General features: G+C 42.5%; 1 protein-coding gene and 1 non-coding gene across 4 annotated transcripts in view; one reads left to right on the top strand and one right to left on the bottom strand.

The window, feature by feature from the left end:
• The window catches only part of TMEM241 (transmembrane protein 241), a 117,930-nt gene that overhangs the window by 65,908 nt on the left and 35,088 nt on the right, over positions 1 to 16,934 (top strand). The window contains exons 13-14 of one of the 3 annotated variants that reach the window (XM_053664372.1): positions 1,102 to 1,195; positions 1,317 to 1,866. In XM_053664372.1, the coding sequence (XP_053520347.1) occupies positions 1,102 to 1,195; positions 1,317 to 1,427 (205 nt within the window). In that variant the 3' untranslated portion in view covers positions 1,428 to 1,866. Of the gene's footprint in view, positions 1 to 1,101; positions 1,196 to 1,275; positions 1,867 to 16,934 lie in introns of those variants that run through there. The other 2 variants (XM_037134114.2, XM_053664371.1) reach the window with 2 other exon arrangements.
• Positions 15,383 to 15,488, bottom strand: LOC119041014 (U6 spliceosomal RNA). The gene has a single exon (XR_005080963.2). It is a non-coding gene; the product is annotated as a U6 spliceosomal RNA (small nuclear RNA).

The raw sequence follows: 16,934 nt of genomic DNA, 5'->3' as shown, positions 1-16,934 counted from the left end.
AGGCCTCGGGAGTACAAATAGGTACAGCTCGTAAGACTCACTTCTTTGGTTTGGTGCAAATGCAGTCATGTCTCTTGGCTTTCAATTTTTTTTTCTTTGAAAGATTTTTATTGATTTTTAGAGAAAGGAGAAGGGAGGGAGAAAGAGAGGAAGAGAAACATGGATCGGTTGGTTGCCTCTCACACGCCCCCAGCCAGGGACCTAGCCTGCAACCCAGGCATGTGCCCTGACCGGGATCAAACCAGTGATCTTTTGATCTGCGGGGTGACACCAACTCACTGAGCCACACCAGTTGGGACTCTTGCTTTTCAATTTTAAATTCCACGTAAAAGTTACACACAGGAGGTCAGCTTCTCTCATGGAGTCTCTCTGCCATACTTTCTTCTCCAATCACCATGCCTCCGAACGTCAGGAAGAGTGACCATTCTGGCTGGAGTTCCCTTAGCTTTGACCTTGGCCACACAATGCCACTTTTGAAAATGGTGACAGGCCACCATTTCCCTGTCCACTGCCGCATCAGTGCCTTGCTGGTGCAGACCACTGTATGGTCCCCGAGACGCTGCTCCAGCCTCAGGCCCCCGGGTGGGGGCTCCTTCAGGCCACACACCTGGGTGTAGACATCATTTCCAAAGTGCAGTTTCTGGGTGGGTAGGCCTGGTTTGGGGAACTTCTGTTACTGGGGCTGCCCTCCCCTTTCAGATTTTCCCCTGGAACCCAGGGGCAGGTACAGCTAGGCCCTCTGTCCTCATACAGTGAATTTCCCTGTGGGATTCTCTTCCTGGCAGTTTGTTCTGCTTGAAAAAAATTGAAGCTCTACCTTGGCAAGCAGCAAGCTCCATAATTATTGTCCCCCACATTTAAAAAAAAAGTTCTATGCTCTCCCCCACCTTTAGTACAATGCTCTCATCACAGCTTCTTAGAAAAGTAGAGCTTAATGGGTTTTTAAGTTTGAAGTGTTTTTATCTATAGATCACTATAAACCACTGATGAAATAGATGTGTAACAATTAGAAATGGACTGGTAAAATAACAGAAAACAGTTACCTATTGGCTCAGAGAAGACAACAAGCCTCACTAACAAAAAACTACTTTCTCCTTCCAGTGGGGTTTTAGGATTCTTTCTCATGTTCAGCACAGCGAAGCTAAAAAGGCTCATGGCCCCGGGGCAGTGCGCAGCCTGGATTTTCTTTGCTAAGGTAAGAGCGAGGGGGTGGGGTGGGGAAGATGAACTCAGGGGCCTCTGTGTCCCGTGTCCTCAGAGCCTGTGCCATGGCAGGGTTGGTCTTCATGAAATCACTTCTCGTCACTGGCTCTCAGCCCGATCCTCACTCATTCAGCCAACAATTTCCGAGACCTTTGTTGTCATGCTCCTGGAAGGTGACCTGCAGAAGCCCCTTAACTTTCCTGAGCCTTCATTTCCACATCTGAACATGAGAGGTTTTTGCCAAAGAAAAATCCCTAAAGCTCCTCCAGTTCTGAGAGACTGCACCCCTGGACGCACGGGGCAGTTCTTACGTTCTTTCCCGGGAGCTGTGAGGATGTTCCGAACTCCACTGACCTGCCCAAGAGACCTCAGCCCATCAGAGTGGGAGAGAAAGGAAAACAGGCAAATGGCCAGTTTGGGGGACTTTGCTGAGGACTTCAAAAATGGGCCTATTGTAAGAATGCCCATTGCGTATCTGACTGACCCTGGTCGAAGCATAAGGAAATGGTGGGGAAATAAGAAGAAACAGAAGCAGCAGTGAGGCAGCTGTGGCAAGGTGATCTTAGCTGAGATGCCTGGGGCTGGCTCCTCCCTGGAGCACATCATTCTTCTAACGCCCGTGAAGGAGTCAAGTCGCAGGGCCCCTAGGTGCTGCTTTCGATGGGTGGTATTTCTTAATTAATTTAATCTAATGAAATAATCATTTAAACTTGCGCCTTTATGTTTGTGGTTGATTTTCCACCCCGGAAAGCAAAGGCAAACATTCCTCTTTGAAAATGAGATTTCACAGTGATATTTTCACCTGCATGGTCTACTTTTTAAAATAACCCTAATTCAGGCAGAACATGAAGAGTGGCTGAGATGCTGACTTACAGGATGATGGATTAGTTGGGTGACAAATCTTCTCCCCCCAAATCAACTAGAAGGCTAGACAAAAGCTGTCAAATAGATCCATTTTAGCTCTCTAGAAACTGACCAAAGGCACATACCAGTCTGAGAAGCAGTTATTTGTTCATGAAAACTTCTAAGCTTTGGGTAGGAACAGCATGAGTTGGTGGCATTCTTGCCTAAGGTTGCTTCCGGTCCCTCCTCCCCAGCTCTGCCAGTGCGATGTTTAACCAGAGCAGGGCAGGCTGTGGACACCAGCACCCTTGTCGGTGCTTCCAGGAGACTCCATTTGGAGTATTTTCAGTGGTCACACCAGTGGTAAATGAACAGGAAGAGCCAGTAGCTCCACTGTTTTGAATTTATATCCCTTTTTGGGACAAGCAATGGACCTGTGGTTAAGTCCATAGCTGGGGACTTAACAGGTAGTTCTCGGAGATGAGAGAGCTTGATAACTCTCCATGTATTCCAGACTGAGTTTAGTCTGTGTGTACAAGCAGCAGAGATAGAGTACACCAAAGACGTCCACACCTTTGGCCCACGAGGCCTGTGTGTGCACAGGGAGGAGGTGTGAGGGAGCCCGCAGAAAGTGAAGGCTGGGGCAGACAAGAAAACCCCCTGAAATTCTAATGTGATCCCATCCACACATAGTAAGAGCAGAGAGAAGTCTTTCCGGCTCAAGGTGTGTGAGCAAAACCCCTGACTAGCCTTCCCCAGAACACTAAACTCTGCAGATTATGGGGATGACCCCCAGGAAAGCAGGCTTAAAATAAAAACAAGGAAAAAGATGGGTGAAGACCTCAGCAACTGTACCTTTTATGGGAGAGAGATTTTACATATTTAGTCCAGGCAAACTGCTAAACAAGCAAAATGACACCAACATCAATGCTCTGGGAGAAAAATTAGAATCCAGAGTATTTTTTTTAACTGTCCAGTATTCAACAAAAAAATTAGAGGCATTCAGAAAACAAGAAAGCATGATTTATGCACAGGAAAAAAGTGATAAGTAAGAACTGTGTCTGAGTGTCCCCATATTTGGAACTTAGCAGAAAAAGACTATAGTGAAGCTATTTAAATATGCTCAGAGATATAAAGGAAACCATGTTTAAAGAATTCAAAGAAAGTCTCAATGAATACAGAATCTCAATAAAGAGATAGAAATGATTTTTAAAAAGAGAATGAAATGGGAAATCTGGAGTTGAAAAGTATAATAACTGAAGTGAAATAAAAAATTCTCTAGAGGAATTCAATAACAGATCTGAGAAGGCAGAAGAAAAAAAATAAGTGAACCAGGAAGTAAAACAAAAAAAATAATTGAATCTAAAGAAAAGACTTCTTTTTTTAAATTAGAGAAATAGAAACAGAGTTTAGAGACGTGTGGGGCAACATTAAGCCCAGCAACACACATATATTAAGAATTCTAGAAGAAGAAAGAGGGATAGGAAAAAAAATAGGATTAATGGATGACTTCTCACAAGGGAAAGATTGTGGAAAAGAATGGAAAAATAACACATTCCACATGCTGAAAGAAAAATCTCCAACCAGGAGTTCTATGTACAGCAAAGATGTGATACGAACCAGAAATAAAGATATTCCCATTGAAAGACTGGCATATTCATTTCTAGCAGCCGTGTCAATAGTTAATTACATTTAAAGGTAAATACATTAAACACCCTACTTAAAAGTCAGAGATTGTCAGACCGGATAAAAAAGTAAGACCCAACTGCATGCTGTCTAGAAGAGACGTGCCTTAGGTTCAAAGGCACAGTCAGGCTCAAAGTAAAAGGGTGGATAACTGTGCAAACAGCAGCCACGAGAGAGCTGGCTGGAGTGACTGTATCAAAATCAAGTGAAATGGACTTTATGACGAGAAGTATTACTGGAGAAAAACAGGGACATTTAATAATGATTAAAGGGTTAATGCATTAGGAAGATACAACAGTTATAAATGTGTACACACTTAACATCAGCAGCCCAAATTATATGAAACAAAAAGTGACAGAATAGAAGGGGAAAGCAATAATAGTTTAAGATTCCAATACGGCACTCTCAACTTCTGAGAGTTGAGAGTTCCTATCCAGAACAACTAGGTAGAAAGGCAAGGTTATAGAAAGACATAGATGACTCCCGATAACACTCTCAACCAACGTGACGTAACTGGCATTTATATGATGCCTCACCGATTGACCACAGAGTGAATATTCTTCTCAAGCACTTATGGAACATTCTCCAGGACACCTGTTATGCTGGGTCACAAAACAAGTCTCAAATTTTAAAAGATTGAAGTCATGTTAAGTATCTTCTCTGATCATAAGCAGAATTAAATTAGAAATTCACAACAGAGAAAAACCTAGCAAACCCCATTTATTTGGAAATTAAATAACATTCTAAATTGCCTGTGAAGCAAAAAAGAACTCACAGGAGGAATTGAAAATATTTTGAACCAAATGAAAACAAAAACCTATGTCAAAATTTATGGGATGCAGCTACATATTGCACAGAGCAAAAATTATAGGTGTAAACACTCATATCAGAAAGGAAGAAAGGTCTTAAATCAATAACCTAAGCTTCCATGTTAAGAAAGTAGAAAAAGAAGAGCAAACCACACCCAAAGGGAGCAGAAGGAAGCATATGATAAAGTTCAGTGTGGGAATCAATGAGGTAGAAAACAAAAACAACAGAGAAAATCAAGGTTGGTTCTTTGAAAACATCAACAAAAGTGACAAACCTCTAGTTGGACTAAGAAAATAAGAAAAAAGGTACAAATTGTCAAAATTTAAAATGTAAGAAAGGATATTCTTACTGATCCTATGGAAACTAAAAGCATTGTATATTATTCATGTTATGAATAAATTTATGCCAGAATTTAGGCAATTTTGATGAAAGGGACAAATTATCAGAACAACACAAATTAGGAATATTGACTCAAGAATAAGTGGAAAATCTGAATATACTCATAAAAAGTAAATAAATATAAGTAGTAAATAAAAATCTTGCCACAAGAAAAGCCCAGGCTTAACTGGCTTTACTGATGAATTCCATCACATACTTAAAGAAGAAATATTTTTAGCAAGTAAAGGAAGAGGAATAACTCCTAATTTATTCTGTAAGATGGGTTACCCTGGTATTAATGCCAGACAAAAAAACTGTAAGAAGAGTACATACAGATCAGTGCTCCTCATGAATACAGATCTGTAACACAAAATTAGCAAACCAAATTTGGTGACATATAGAAGGCAACACACCGTGATCAACTGAGTTGGTTTAACATGTGTAAGTTAATGGAATATATTCTATTAATAAAGTAAAAGACAAAAGTACATGATCATGTAGGTACTGAAAAACCATTAGACGAAATTTGGCATCTCTTAGTGATAAAAACTCTCAGCAAACTAGTAATAGAAGGGAACCTCCTCAGCCTTATAAAGGCATCTGTGAAAAACCTATAGCTAACAATGTACTTAATGGTGACATTGAACACCTTTCCTCCTAAGGTTGGGAGAGACACAAGAATGTTCACTCTTAGCCCTGTAGTCATCACTGTACTGAAGGTTTGGGACAGTGCAGTAAAGAAAAAATTGTTTGTATTAATGATGACCTCCTATATGTAGAAAACCTGAAGGAATCTATGAAAACACTAACTGAACTGATCAATGATTTATCAAGGTCTCAGAATGCAAGATCTTGTATAAAAGTCAACTGTAGCTTTTGTATATTGGTAGTGAACAGTCATATTCATAAACATGAAATTAAGAAAACAGTTTTATTCGCCATAGCATCAAAAAAGAAAAAATACTTAGAAATTTAACAAAGAAGTGTAAGATTTGTGCACTGAAAACTACACAAACTTTCTGAGAGAAATTAAAGATCTCAATAAATGGAGAGATTCAATATTGTTAAGATGAAAATTCTTTTTCAATTGATTGATAGATTTAATTCATTCCCCATCAAAATCCCTGCAGGAAGGATTCTTTGTACAAATTCACAATCTGATCCTGCAATTTATCAGTGATGCAATAGCCAAAACAATTTCTAGAAGGAAAACCAAGTGGGGAGACGTACACTTCCCAATGTGAAAACTCACTATAAAGCCAGAATAACGAAGACACTGCGGAACTGTCGTAAGGACAGGCGTTTATGATCTATTGATTCTGAATAAAGGAGCCAGGGCAGCGCAATGGGAAAGCATTTTCTTTTGAACAAATGGTGCTGGAATAGTCATATTTATGGGCTGATTTCCAACCAGTGCATCACAAGAATTTTTAAAACATGCAATACCTGACTATTTAGTCAGGGGCACTAACCTCTTAGGTTGTCAACTAAAAAATGGCAGTAGGCAACACAATAGCTGTCCAGTGTGAATGAGTCAAAATTATACCTATTTTCCTTTGTCAGAATGGCAAAAATATCTTTCAGTGTGCTGCAGAATTTCAGTAATTAGCTCGTGTGTGCCACGAGGTGGAAAAGGTTGAAAATCGCTGCCGTAGGCCAAAACAACAAAAACATACTTAGCCCTTTGCTTCTCATTGTTGACTCAAAGTGGATCATGGACCTAAATGTAGCTGCTAAAGTTAGAATGCTCGTAGAAAAAAATGGGAAGAATCTTAAAACAGAGTTCTTAGATTTGCCACCAAAAGCATGAGTCATAAAATAATTGATAAATTCAACTTAATTTATCTTAATAGATAAGTGAAGATATTTTGCAATTCAAAAGGCACCCTTAAGAAAATGAAAAGATAAGCCACAGACTAGGAGGAAATATTTGCAAATCACTGATACCTGATAAAAGACTCACGTCCAGAATATATTAAGAATTCTTACACTTCAGTGAGACAAAATACGACCCAATTTTAAAATGGTCAGAAGACTTCAGTAGATTCCACTCACTGAGCCGCTACCCAGGCCTCAGCAACCTCTCCCTGGAGCTGTGCCCACTCCCCTCCCCCACAGCCTTCTGAAGCCATTGCCGGTGCAGGTAAGAGTGATGATCTGCTTCCTGCTGTCAGGGAGGATTATATCCAGATAAAAATTCAACAGAGAAACAGCAGGAAGACCATTGCTGATGATTATGATAAAAGAAACTAGTGAAGAAGAAATGTGCCTGCAATGGTACTGTAATTGAGCATTTAGAACTTGGAGAATTAATTTAGCTACAGGGTGACCAGCCTAAGAACATAGGCCAGTTCCTCCTAGAGACTGGACTGGCTAAGGATGACCAGCTGAAGGTTCATGGGCTTTGAGTGCTTTGGGCTCAGTGGAGCTTAAGTGAGGATTTCCTTGCAATGAATAGAATTTCCCTTCTGTCCCTTGTCATGAGTTTGAAAACCTCAAAGCAATGCACACCCCCCCCCCCCCCACACACCATAACCATTTGGGATCTGCTTTTAACTTGGACTACTATAACTTCTTTAGGCACTAAACTGAAAAGAAGATACATGTATGAATGTTTCATACATCCATAAAAAGTAACTCAATATCATTAGTCATTAGGGAAATACAAATTATAACCATCATGAGATAGCACTACAATTCATAGGGTAGCTATAATTTTTTAAAAATAGGCAAAAAGGAATTGGTGAAAATGTGGAGAAACTGGTACCCTCAAATTACTGGTGGGAAGGTAAAATGGTGTAGCCACTTTGGAAAATTGCTTCGTATTTTCTTAAAAGATTAAGCACAAACTGACTGTACAACCCAGAAATACTATACTTAGGAATGTCCCCAAGAGAAATGAAAATATATGTCACAAAAGACTTAAGCATGAGTACTTATTGCAGCATTATTCCTAATAGCCAAGAACTGGAAACAATTGAAATGTCCATCAATGGGTGAATGCATATACAAGCTGCAGTGTACACATACAATGGAATACTATTCAGCAATAAAGAGGAATGGACTATTAATATGTTGCTACAACATGGATGAACCTCAAAAAGCATTACACTAAGTGAAAGAAGGCAGTTGAAAAGAATACGTAGGGTTCCATTTATGTGAAATTTTCAGAAAAGAAAAATTTATAGCGACAGAAAGCATATCAATGGTTACTTTGATGGAAGTGTCCAAAAACTGGTTTGTGGTGATGGTTGCACTATCATTGAAGTTAATGTATTAAATTTGTTTATTAAAAAATGAATTTTACAATTACAAGGGTGGATTGTATGCCACGTAAATCATCCCGGAAAGCTGTAAAGTAGTAGTACTTGAGGCCTGGTGCTTAAGCCTTGTCTCTTTAAGACATTTCCTATGTATTTGGCTTTGCCCGTTCAGCCACTAGTTTCATGAGTCTCCTTTTTATTTATTGTACTTTTTCTTTTCTTCTTAAACTCTGAGAGAGGTGTATAACTACCTTCTCTGTAGTTAACTCAAAAAATAGAAGGATTTTAATCCTTCTTAAACTTGAGACATTGGATAAGACGAGCCATTAAGGATTCTTCTAGCCTTAGTACCTCAGGTTACGTCCACCCTCTCTCCTTTTTCTTTTTTATTTAAAAATAAACTCTGTCATCCTCAATGGCATAACATGTACCCATTCTTTGGGCCACCTGTATACCAAACAAAATGTGCTGACCTTTGAAGGGCAACATAATGGCTTGTAGCAGTACAGCATGGCCCCATGATGTCATTGTGATTCCACCGGGTGCCAGCATATTCGGAAAGTGACTCAGAAGGATGCTCCATTGGCCACAGAGCACAATTTGGATTTTGTGAAAAACCGATAGATACACAAGCAGGGACATCATTCAGAAGGGGTCTGGGGTGCCTTCTCCCTTGCACCAAAAGGATCCATCCTCCACCATTTTCCAAGGAGTTGTCATTTCAGCTTCATCACTTCCAGGTTCTGAGAGAAGTCAACATGCTTCTCGCCATTGCTCATCTTTCCCAGTCCCTTTCTTGGGGCTCAGAATGATCAGCAAGGAAGAGAAGTACCTTCTCAGTCACTGTGTATTGTCATCACTATTATTATCATTTTTCCTTCCTGGGAATTTCAGTAAAATTCTGAGAATCTAAAAGTAACAATATTTAGCAACCTTTTAAAATTCCTCCCTTTATTTTGGTGAAGTCAGCTATGTGAAACCTAACTATCTTGGGATCCTTTCCCACTGGTAATGAAAAGCACTGATGCAGGAAAAAAGTGATTGAATTTAATAGAAAAGCAATGAAATGTGCAGACATATAAGGAAGATATGGTAAGAGTTTGTATTTCTCTGCTAGTGGGTTTTTCCAGCAGATTACGTTTTCATGAGAATTCTTTCTGGATTGAATAGTGCTGTGTCTCATCCTTCAGAATGACAGCAGTTCTCAGCATCGGTTGGGAAGAGGCAACTGAGGCCAGAGTGAGTTTAGGTTGAGGTTGAGCCAGGAGGCAAGATGCATCCCCGAACAGCAGCACTGGCCCACTAGGCTCTTGAGGATCCAGTATCTGGTCCTCATTTCAGAAATGTCTCCCCAGGAAGACAGCTTTCTTCCTTTAAGCTAATGCCATAGCTGCTGCCGCCATTTCACATCCTGAGGGCAGTGGCAGACCAGAAACCAACTCTTAGCCCGTTCTGTTTATGGCCCTGGGAAGATAAGCCTTGGTAGCTTGCCTAGGACATGTGTCTTGATTAGGCTTAGTTTGTTTTTGATTGTTGGAGTTTCATCTTTTGAAGCTGGAATTAGGGTGGCCGTCGCTCCCTGGGCTGTGCCGTGTGACGTCTGCCTGCGGTGTGGTTCTCGGGGTCTGCTGAGAGCGAACGAGCACCTCCCCAAACGCTGCCCCCCAGGTGCCTCGCTCGCCCCATTTCCCAGGCCCTCCTCTGACACTGTCATGTGGACTGCCTGCCCGAGACAGCTGCGCATTTGGTGGGATTTTAAGGTGTACTGGATTTGCCCTGTTGTTGTGGCATTGGAAGTGTCTTTGAATGGCCTTTTTGGACATGGTTCTACCAATCGGTCAACATCTATTAGAGAAAACTGTGGAAACTTTGGAGTATTTGAATGTTGTGGGGTGGGGGGAATGTGTTAGAGTAGGTGAAATGTTTACATAAGCCATTTTACAATCCAGAGGAGGTCAGTGTGACAAGGTGAGACCATTAGCAGACATTGCTGAGCCGGGCATTACTGCTTCCGGAGCCAGGTGAAGGGAGGTGAGCCAGCAGAGTGACTGAACTGGCCAGCGTCAGTGCTGGTTGCCTGGGAAAGGTAGGAGAAAAGAAAGGGGGCAGGGGCCCCCAGACAGGATGTGCCGGTGGGAGCCATACGGAGGAGGGGAATACAGGCAAATTGGGCACATACAGAGAGTCAGATTACAGGAAGCCCTGAGAGCCATGCCGCAGAGACCACTGTGCACCTCTGAAGGAGACTGGCTAAAGGTAATGCTTCAGGCAGGTTATGTGATGCTGCTTAAAACAGGTGGAAATGAGTTCCAAGCATCTGGGAGGGAGGTGAACCAAGGTAGTGATGGCAAGGATGAAGATAAAAGGTCAACTTTCACTGACAATTTGAAGGAAAACACGTTTTAATTACAGAATTCACCCTATAGTTGATGTAATAAAAGAACTAGACAACAGACTCATCATTCCAGGACACTTTAGAGCAGGGAATGGATAACGATAGTTCACATACAGGGAGTGATGGGTAGGGATCACACACGGCTCCAGGGTTTGCAGCCAGAGCCCTGGGAAATCCGTGGTGTTGCAGACAGAAGTGGGGGTGATTGTGAAAGAACGTCTTTGGGGAGGAAAGCTGGTGCAACCCATTTCTGACAAGTGTACATGGTGAAAAACATCCATGTGGAGCTGCGTTGTGTTGGAAACGCGGGGTAAAATGCACGTGAGAGCTCAGGACTTCGCGTGCTGTTCACTTGTAGAGAGAAAGATTGAAGCCAGAAAAGGAATGGATAGATGAGCTCACTGAGAGAGTGAAAGGATTTCAGGAGAGCAGAGCAGGGGGGCCTGGGACTTCGCTGGTGACCAATAAAGAACAAGAAAGAGAAATAATAGCCAAGAGGTAGACGGGGGGACCAGGTAAGTTCAGTGTGGAGTCTAAGGGAGAATTTTAAGGAGAAAAGCAAAATGCCACTGTTTATACAGGGTGCAGCCAAGGCCCCCCCCCCCCCCAAAAAGATTTGGAATGGTGTCCAGAACTCAAAGTGTATAGGAATATTGGAGAGACATATAAGATGTCCTCACCCCTTCCCCCACAGGTGTGAGTTGGGGGAAGGGACACATGGAGCAGGAACATGCAGGGCTGTTTTGTACAGCCACAGCCTTGCAGCTAATCCATGGCATGGTCCTTTAACATATCTATAGCCTTTGGCGGGTCACTTGGATATGTTAAATGGCTGTGGCCAGGCTTGGAGCCAGGGGGATGAAGTCACTTCCCCCCAAGATGTAACTGGGGGGCAGGTCCCCCGAGTTACAGCGCCTGCGTGGGAGCTTAGAGAAGATTGGCTCTAGAACATGGGGCCATACCTGCCCAGGCTAACGATGGCAGCCCAGTAGACTTGGAATAATACAGAAATACTGGCGGGTGTAACTGATCGTGGGAGGAGTCAGAAATAGGGGTACAGAGGAAGATTCGCACTGGGATTTAAACCCAGACAAGCAGCCAGTGAGGGGGAGCCACGCAGTTTCAGCAAAGTAAGGGCCCCCTCTTGGCAAGGTGGAGAGGAGAGCCATGCTGTTTTGGAAGAGTGCAGACCCCTGCAGCCAGATGAAAGGAAAACCACTCGGCTTTGCCAGAATGGGGACCTCTGTAGCCAGGTGAAGGAAAAAACCACACACTTTTGGTCGGAGTGCTGACCCCTGTAGCTTTGGTAGAAGAGGCCCACACGGCCGTGGGGTGCTCCCTTTGGCCATGTGGCCTGGGAAGCAGGAAAGACTTTGACTGGAACTGGGTACAAAGAACTCTTGCCAGTAGATCATAAGAAGGTGCCACATGACTTTGGATTAACTAGAGATCCTGCACAGTGACACAGCTGACGATACCAGCGGCCTGGAAAAATGGACATGTGCTCTTTTCCTGATTTATGGTACCCGGAGTTGGGACAGTGGGAGAAGGGAGCGCTGTGTGGGTGTAGGTGTATACCCTAAAGGACTTTGATATTTTAGTGATGGCATTAGGCCCAAATAGCATTAAATAAACATTTTGTTTCCTTTTCACAAATCTCTGGCATTGAGAGATGTCTTTCCAATTGGCGGCGGACAGAAGAGCCCAGTAGATATTAGTATTCCGTCCTTGGGAGGGGCCCCTGTTGTTCTATAGCAGTTTTTGGCATCCCTAGGTGGGCCAAATATTGCCCCCCTCCCTCGGACCTCTGTTCGGCAACAATATGAGGTTAGAGAGATCCAGACTGAGAAACGACTAGAGCAAGGACGTTGCTGGTCTTTGAGGAGCTACTTTTAGTAAAAGAGTCAGGGTGTGAGTGGGGCAGAGGATGGATCATAAATATGTAAGAAGTGGCTAGAAGATTGTGACTGGCGGTGAGCAGCGAGAGAGCTGGATCTAGAGAAGGTGCGTCTTTTCTAGGAAGAGAAGGACTTGGCATGCTTGAGATTAGGAAAGAAGACCCTCGTCAGCAGAGAGATTTAAAGATGTTAGAGAATGAGGGAAATTGGGAGAACACGTTTCAATAGGAGGTGGAAGGGGTGTGTGTAGCTAGCGTTAGAGAAAACGGAAAGCCTTTTTCCTGAGAAGAAGGGCAGTGATAGATAGGAGGGAGGCATCTTCATGCCATGAGGCACATGGGAGGGGCCTGGGATTTCGGGGCAAGGGGACGGAGAGAGCACTCACGCTTTGTCTTTGATGCACCAAAGCCACTGAGTCCTCTGTTGTTTCATCCATAAAGCAAGGAGTCTGGGTTAGAAAGTATCTAAAGATAGCTCAGAAATGTTACGATTCTAATGAGCACAACAGTGTCATCTGTATCTGACTTTAAAAACTATTTTATTTTTTATTTTAGAGAGAGTGTACAGGAGGGACAAAGAGAGGACGAGAAACATCAGTGTGGGGGGAAACATCCATCAGTTGCCTGCTGCACACGCTCCGGGGGGTGGAACTGCAAACCAGGCATGTGCCCAACCAAGTGAGCCACGGCTGTGTCTGATGTTTAATACTAAATGCCGATGGCATGTACAGTCAATTGCAGGATTTTATATAATGATGATCTGTAGGAGCCATATCTTGAATCATCAGTGCCTCCTTATCAAAGCATTTGCCAGATTTAAGTGTTTAATAGAACTACAGAATAAAGTAGGAAACCATTCAGCAATCAGACCTCCTTCCATCCCTATTACCCAATCAGAACATTCGCAGTCAAAATTCACGCTTATGGAGTGATGCCTTGGAGAGTCTGCTGCTCTCACAGTCCAGGTGGGAGATGGTGAAGCCTTCTGAGACGTGGTCCCTTGGGAGTCTTCAAATCCTGAGAGTATGGTGGGTGCAGAAGTGGAGTGAGGAGGGCGGGAGCAAGATGTAAAGTATTACAAAATCCGAATATTTTAGAACTTGGAGTCCTCAGTGTTCCCAGGTAGAAACAGCACATCTGAGATAATGTACGTGAAGCAGCTGGGGAGTGAGCAAGTGCAGCACGGCCACTGAGCATCCTGTGCTCATATAATTTTGATGTAACTTTGAATCCCGATCAGCCACTTTGTAGTTTATACTTAATTTTCTCATTTGTAAACGCATACAATAATCATGTCTATCTTACTGAGAATGTTGAATAATATTTAGACAGCTTTTGAATAGTGAGTGCTGGCAGTCGGTAGGCCCTGCTTGGTGGTGTCAACCACTAGTCTAATTTTTTCACCAAATTAACCAGTGATTTCCTGAGTCTGAATTTACCATTTGTATTTACTGGTTCTAGGTGGCAGATTTAGTGGTGGACTGCCCACTTTAGACAGTGCTCGGCGTCCAGCATGCAAGAGAACAGGGTCTCTCACAGCTCTTTTAACCAGACATTGTCTAACAAGAGGCAATTGATGCACCATTCACAATGTTTTTAAACCTATATAAAGAGTCATTGATTCAGAACAGTTGCTGTGCCTGTGAAAAAGTATGTTTGATGGTTTCCATGGAGACTACCCTGCTGGCTGTTCTGCCATCTCTGGCCTTAATTACCCACTGGGATTGCAGGGAGCCTTCAAAGCTGTCTCCATAACAACACCTCCTTGTGTAGTAACATGTCTGCTGTACTGCACTATGTTTCCCACATAGGAGTGTCTCTTAAAAAAGTTGAGGAGATTCTGCTGGTAGGTTTCAACATCCGTTTGATTTATCCTTGTGAAGAACTAGCTGGATAGGAGTTTTTCTGTGTTTTGACGACTCACCTCTCAGGCTGTTTGGAACATGGCCTAACGTCTTCCTTCTTTTCAGAACATGTTGACATTTCTCTGGAACTTTTGCCAAAATATTGAACTAAAAAGGATTCTTGGCTATGTCAGTTTACAGGATAAAACTAAACCTGTTTATGTATAGGATGAACTTATAAAAGCATTGCCAGTAGATATGGTTAGGGTTTAATATTTGGAATTTTAAAATGTCTCCAAGACCATTGGTGAAAGTCCTGGTATAATTAAACAACAGAAAGAAAAAGAAGCAGCAGCTTAGTTTCTTCTTAATGTGGAATCACAGATTTCCTGATTTCCAAATAATGTAATTTCTTACTTTCCACTGATGTTTTTAGATATACTTATAGGGGAGTTCTAAAGCATATAACACTGCATCATGCCTGTAACTTCTGAGGAGACAACAAGTAAACAGATATATCAGGTTCTGGAATTAGACTTCTAGTAGGTTCGATCCCTGGCACATGATCGTGTGGCCCTCATCCCCTTACCCTCCTCCTCACCCACACAAAAGAGACTATTGAAAAATCCTGGAGGTGTCGTTACAATGCCCATCACGTCTCGCTCTCACCAGGCCATGTCTATGCTAAACAGTGTTAGTTCTCTTCCCCCTGCTACTTCCTACTCTTACGACTATTATTTTTTCTCACTTTATTGAGATGTAATTGATATAGAACATCATATGAGTTTAAAGTGCATAACATGATGATTTGATATTTGTGGTCATTGGGAAATGATCACCACAATAAGTTTAGTTAACATCCATCACCTTTCGTCGGAGGTGTCAAAGTCATTTTCACCGAGGGCCACAGCAGCCTCCCTGTTGCCTTCAGAGGGCCGAATGTGATTTCAGGACTGTACAAATGTAACTGCTCCTTAACTAGGGGCGAGGAGCTCGGCGCTGCCGCCAGGTAGAAACGAGGTGGAGGCCTTGTGTTTGCTACCTGTGCACTCCATGGTTACGAAAACATGTGGAACGCTTCACAGATTTGGGGCTCATCCTTCCTGGCGGCCGTGCTGATCTTCTCAGTATCATTCTAGTCTTAGTGTTTGTGCTGCTGAGGTGAGCACTGTGACTTCCTTTCCTTTATTACCTTCATCAGCATCACTCATCATCATCGTCACCATTTGTCGGGTGTGGAGAAACTCTTTCTCTGGACAGTAAAAGTTAATCACAAACCAGGAGGCTACTCCTCTTCAGTTCACTGTTCATATTTCTTCTCAGCTGCTTAAGACTCCTCACCCCTTCCTCCTGTTCCATTTAAAAACTCATTTGAAGATAGAACTCTCTGTGTAGCAGTTTAGTGTGCCCTTTATTTTCTTCCTTCAGTTGTCACTCAGCACCTTAACGTGTCCTGGAATGGCCTGAGGAAAATGAATTATTAAACCCAGTGAAGCCATGCTGTAATGTAACTTTTATGTCGAAAGCGTATGCTTAAAAAATCTAATTATGGCTGTTTCCTAATTAAATCATTTTTCTTTTTCACAGTCTAAGCGGCTGTGGCAAGGAGAATGATTTTTCATGGAAAATTAAAAACTCGGGGCAGCAGCACGATTTCCATTGCAGTCGCGAGCTGGGCAGCAGCAACAGCGTGCGGCCGTCTTTCCGTGACGTCACCGCGGGAGCTACAGAACGCGAAGTGGCGAGTCAGGGAGCCTTGCTGCTGCTGCTGCTGCCCAGCCGTATGGAAACGGCACGGAAGTCAGTTATCTGGGAATGGTTCGTTTGTGAACAGGATTTTCCCAGAGGGCACATGGGAAGGGAAATAGTTTTGGATTAAAGGAAAAAAATTTTAAATTCCATTTCCTATTGTCAAAATAATTCATGGGGAAGTGAGTGATGTTAATGGACATCTTGCTATTTTGGATAGGTTGTTTTTCTTGTTTCTGATTATGAACTCTTCTCTTTTTTTTTTCTGGGCTATTCTTAGTGCCATTGATCATCACAATGTTCTGTGCTACAAGAAATATGATAACAATTCTGGGTTTCACAACTTCTGACCTGAACGAATTTGCTTTAGTTTACTTTTTGAGGAAATACTTGGAATTTCTGTAAATTTCCTGACTGCAAGGTTTTTTATGGGTGCTGTTATTATCCAAGATAATTTAAAGTACCTAAAATTAAAGTAGTCTTTGCAACATAAAGTTTAATTAATTGGGAGAGTTCTAGAAGGTCTCCTTTGGGGGATGAATTGATGTGTACTCAGTTCACTGGAGGATAGTATTGAATGAGGGAGTGTCGAGTGAGTGTTTAAATATGCTGATTTTATTTTATACACCTTTGCAGGCTTGTGCCCCCATATCAGAAATTGAGAAAGGTGGGCCCTGGCTGGCATGGCTCAGTTGCTTGGAGTGTTGTCTCTTAACCAAAAGTTGGGGTTCAGCTCCTGGTCAGGGCATATACCTGGGCTGCGGGTTTGATGCCTGGTCCTGGTGCATGTGTATCAAAGGCAACCAATTGATGCTTCTCTCTTGCCTCTATGTTACTCTCTCTCTAAAACCAATGACAAAATGTCC

This window comes from Artibeus jamaicensis, unplaced genomic scaffold (assembly GCF_021234435.1).
Source record: "Artibeus jamaicensis isolate MK-2021 breed Jamaican fruit bat unplaced genomic scaffold, CSHL_Jam_final contig_354, whole genome shotgun sequence".
Lineage (NCBI taxonomy): Eukaryota > Metazoa > Chordata > Mammalia > Chiroptera > Phyllostomidae > Artibeus > Artibeus jamaicensis.
This window is presented reverse-complemented; position numbering and strand designations above follow the sequence as displayed.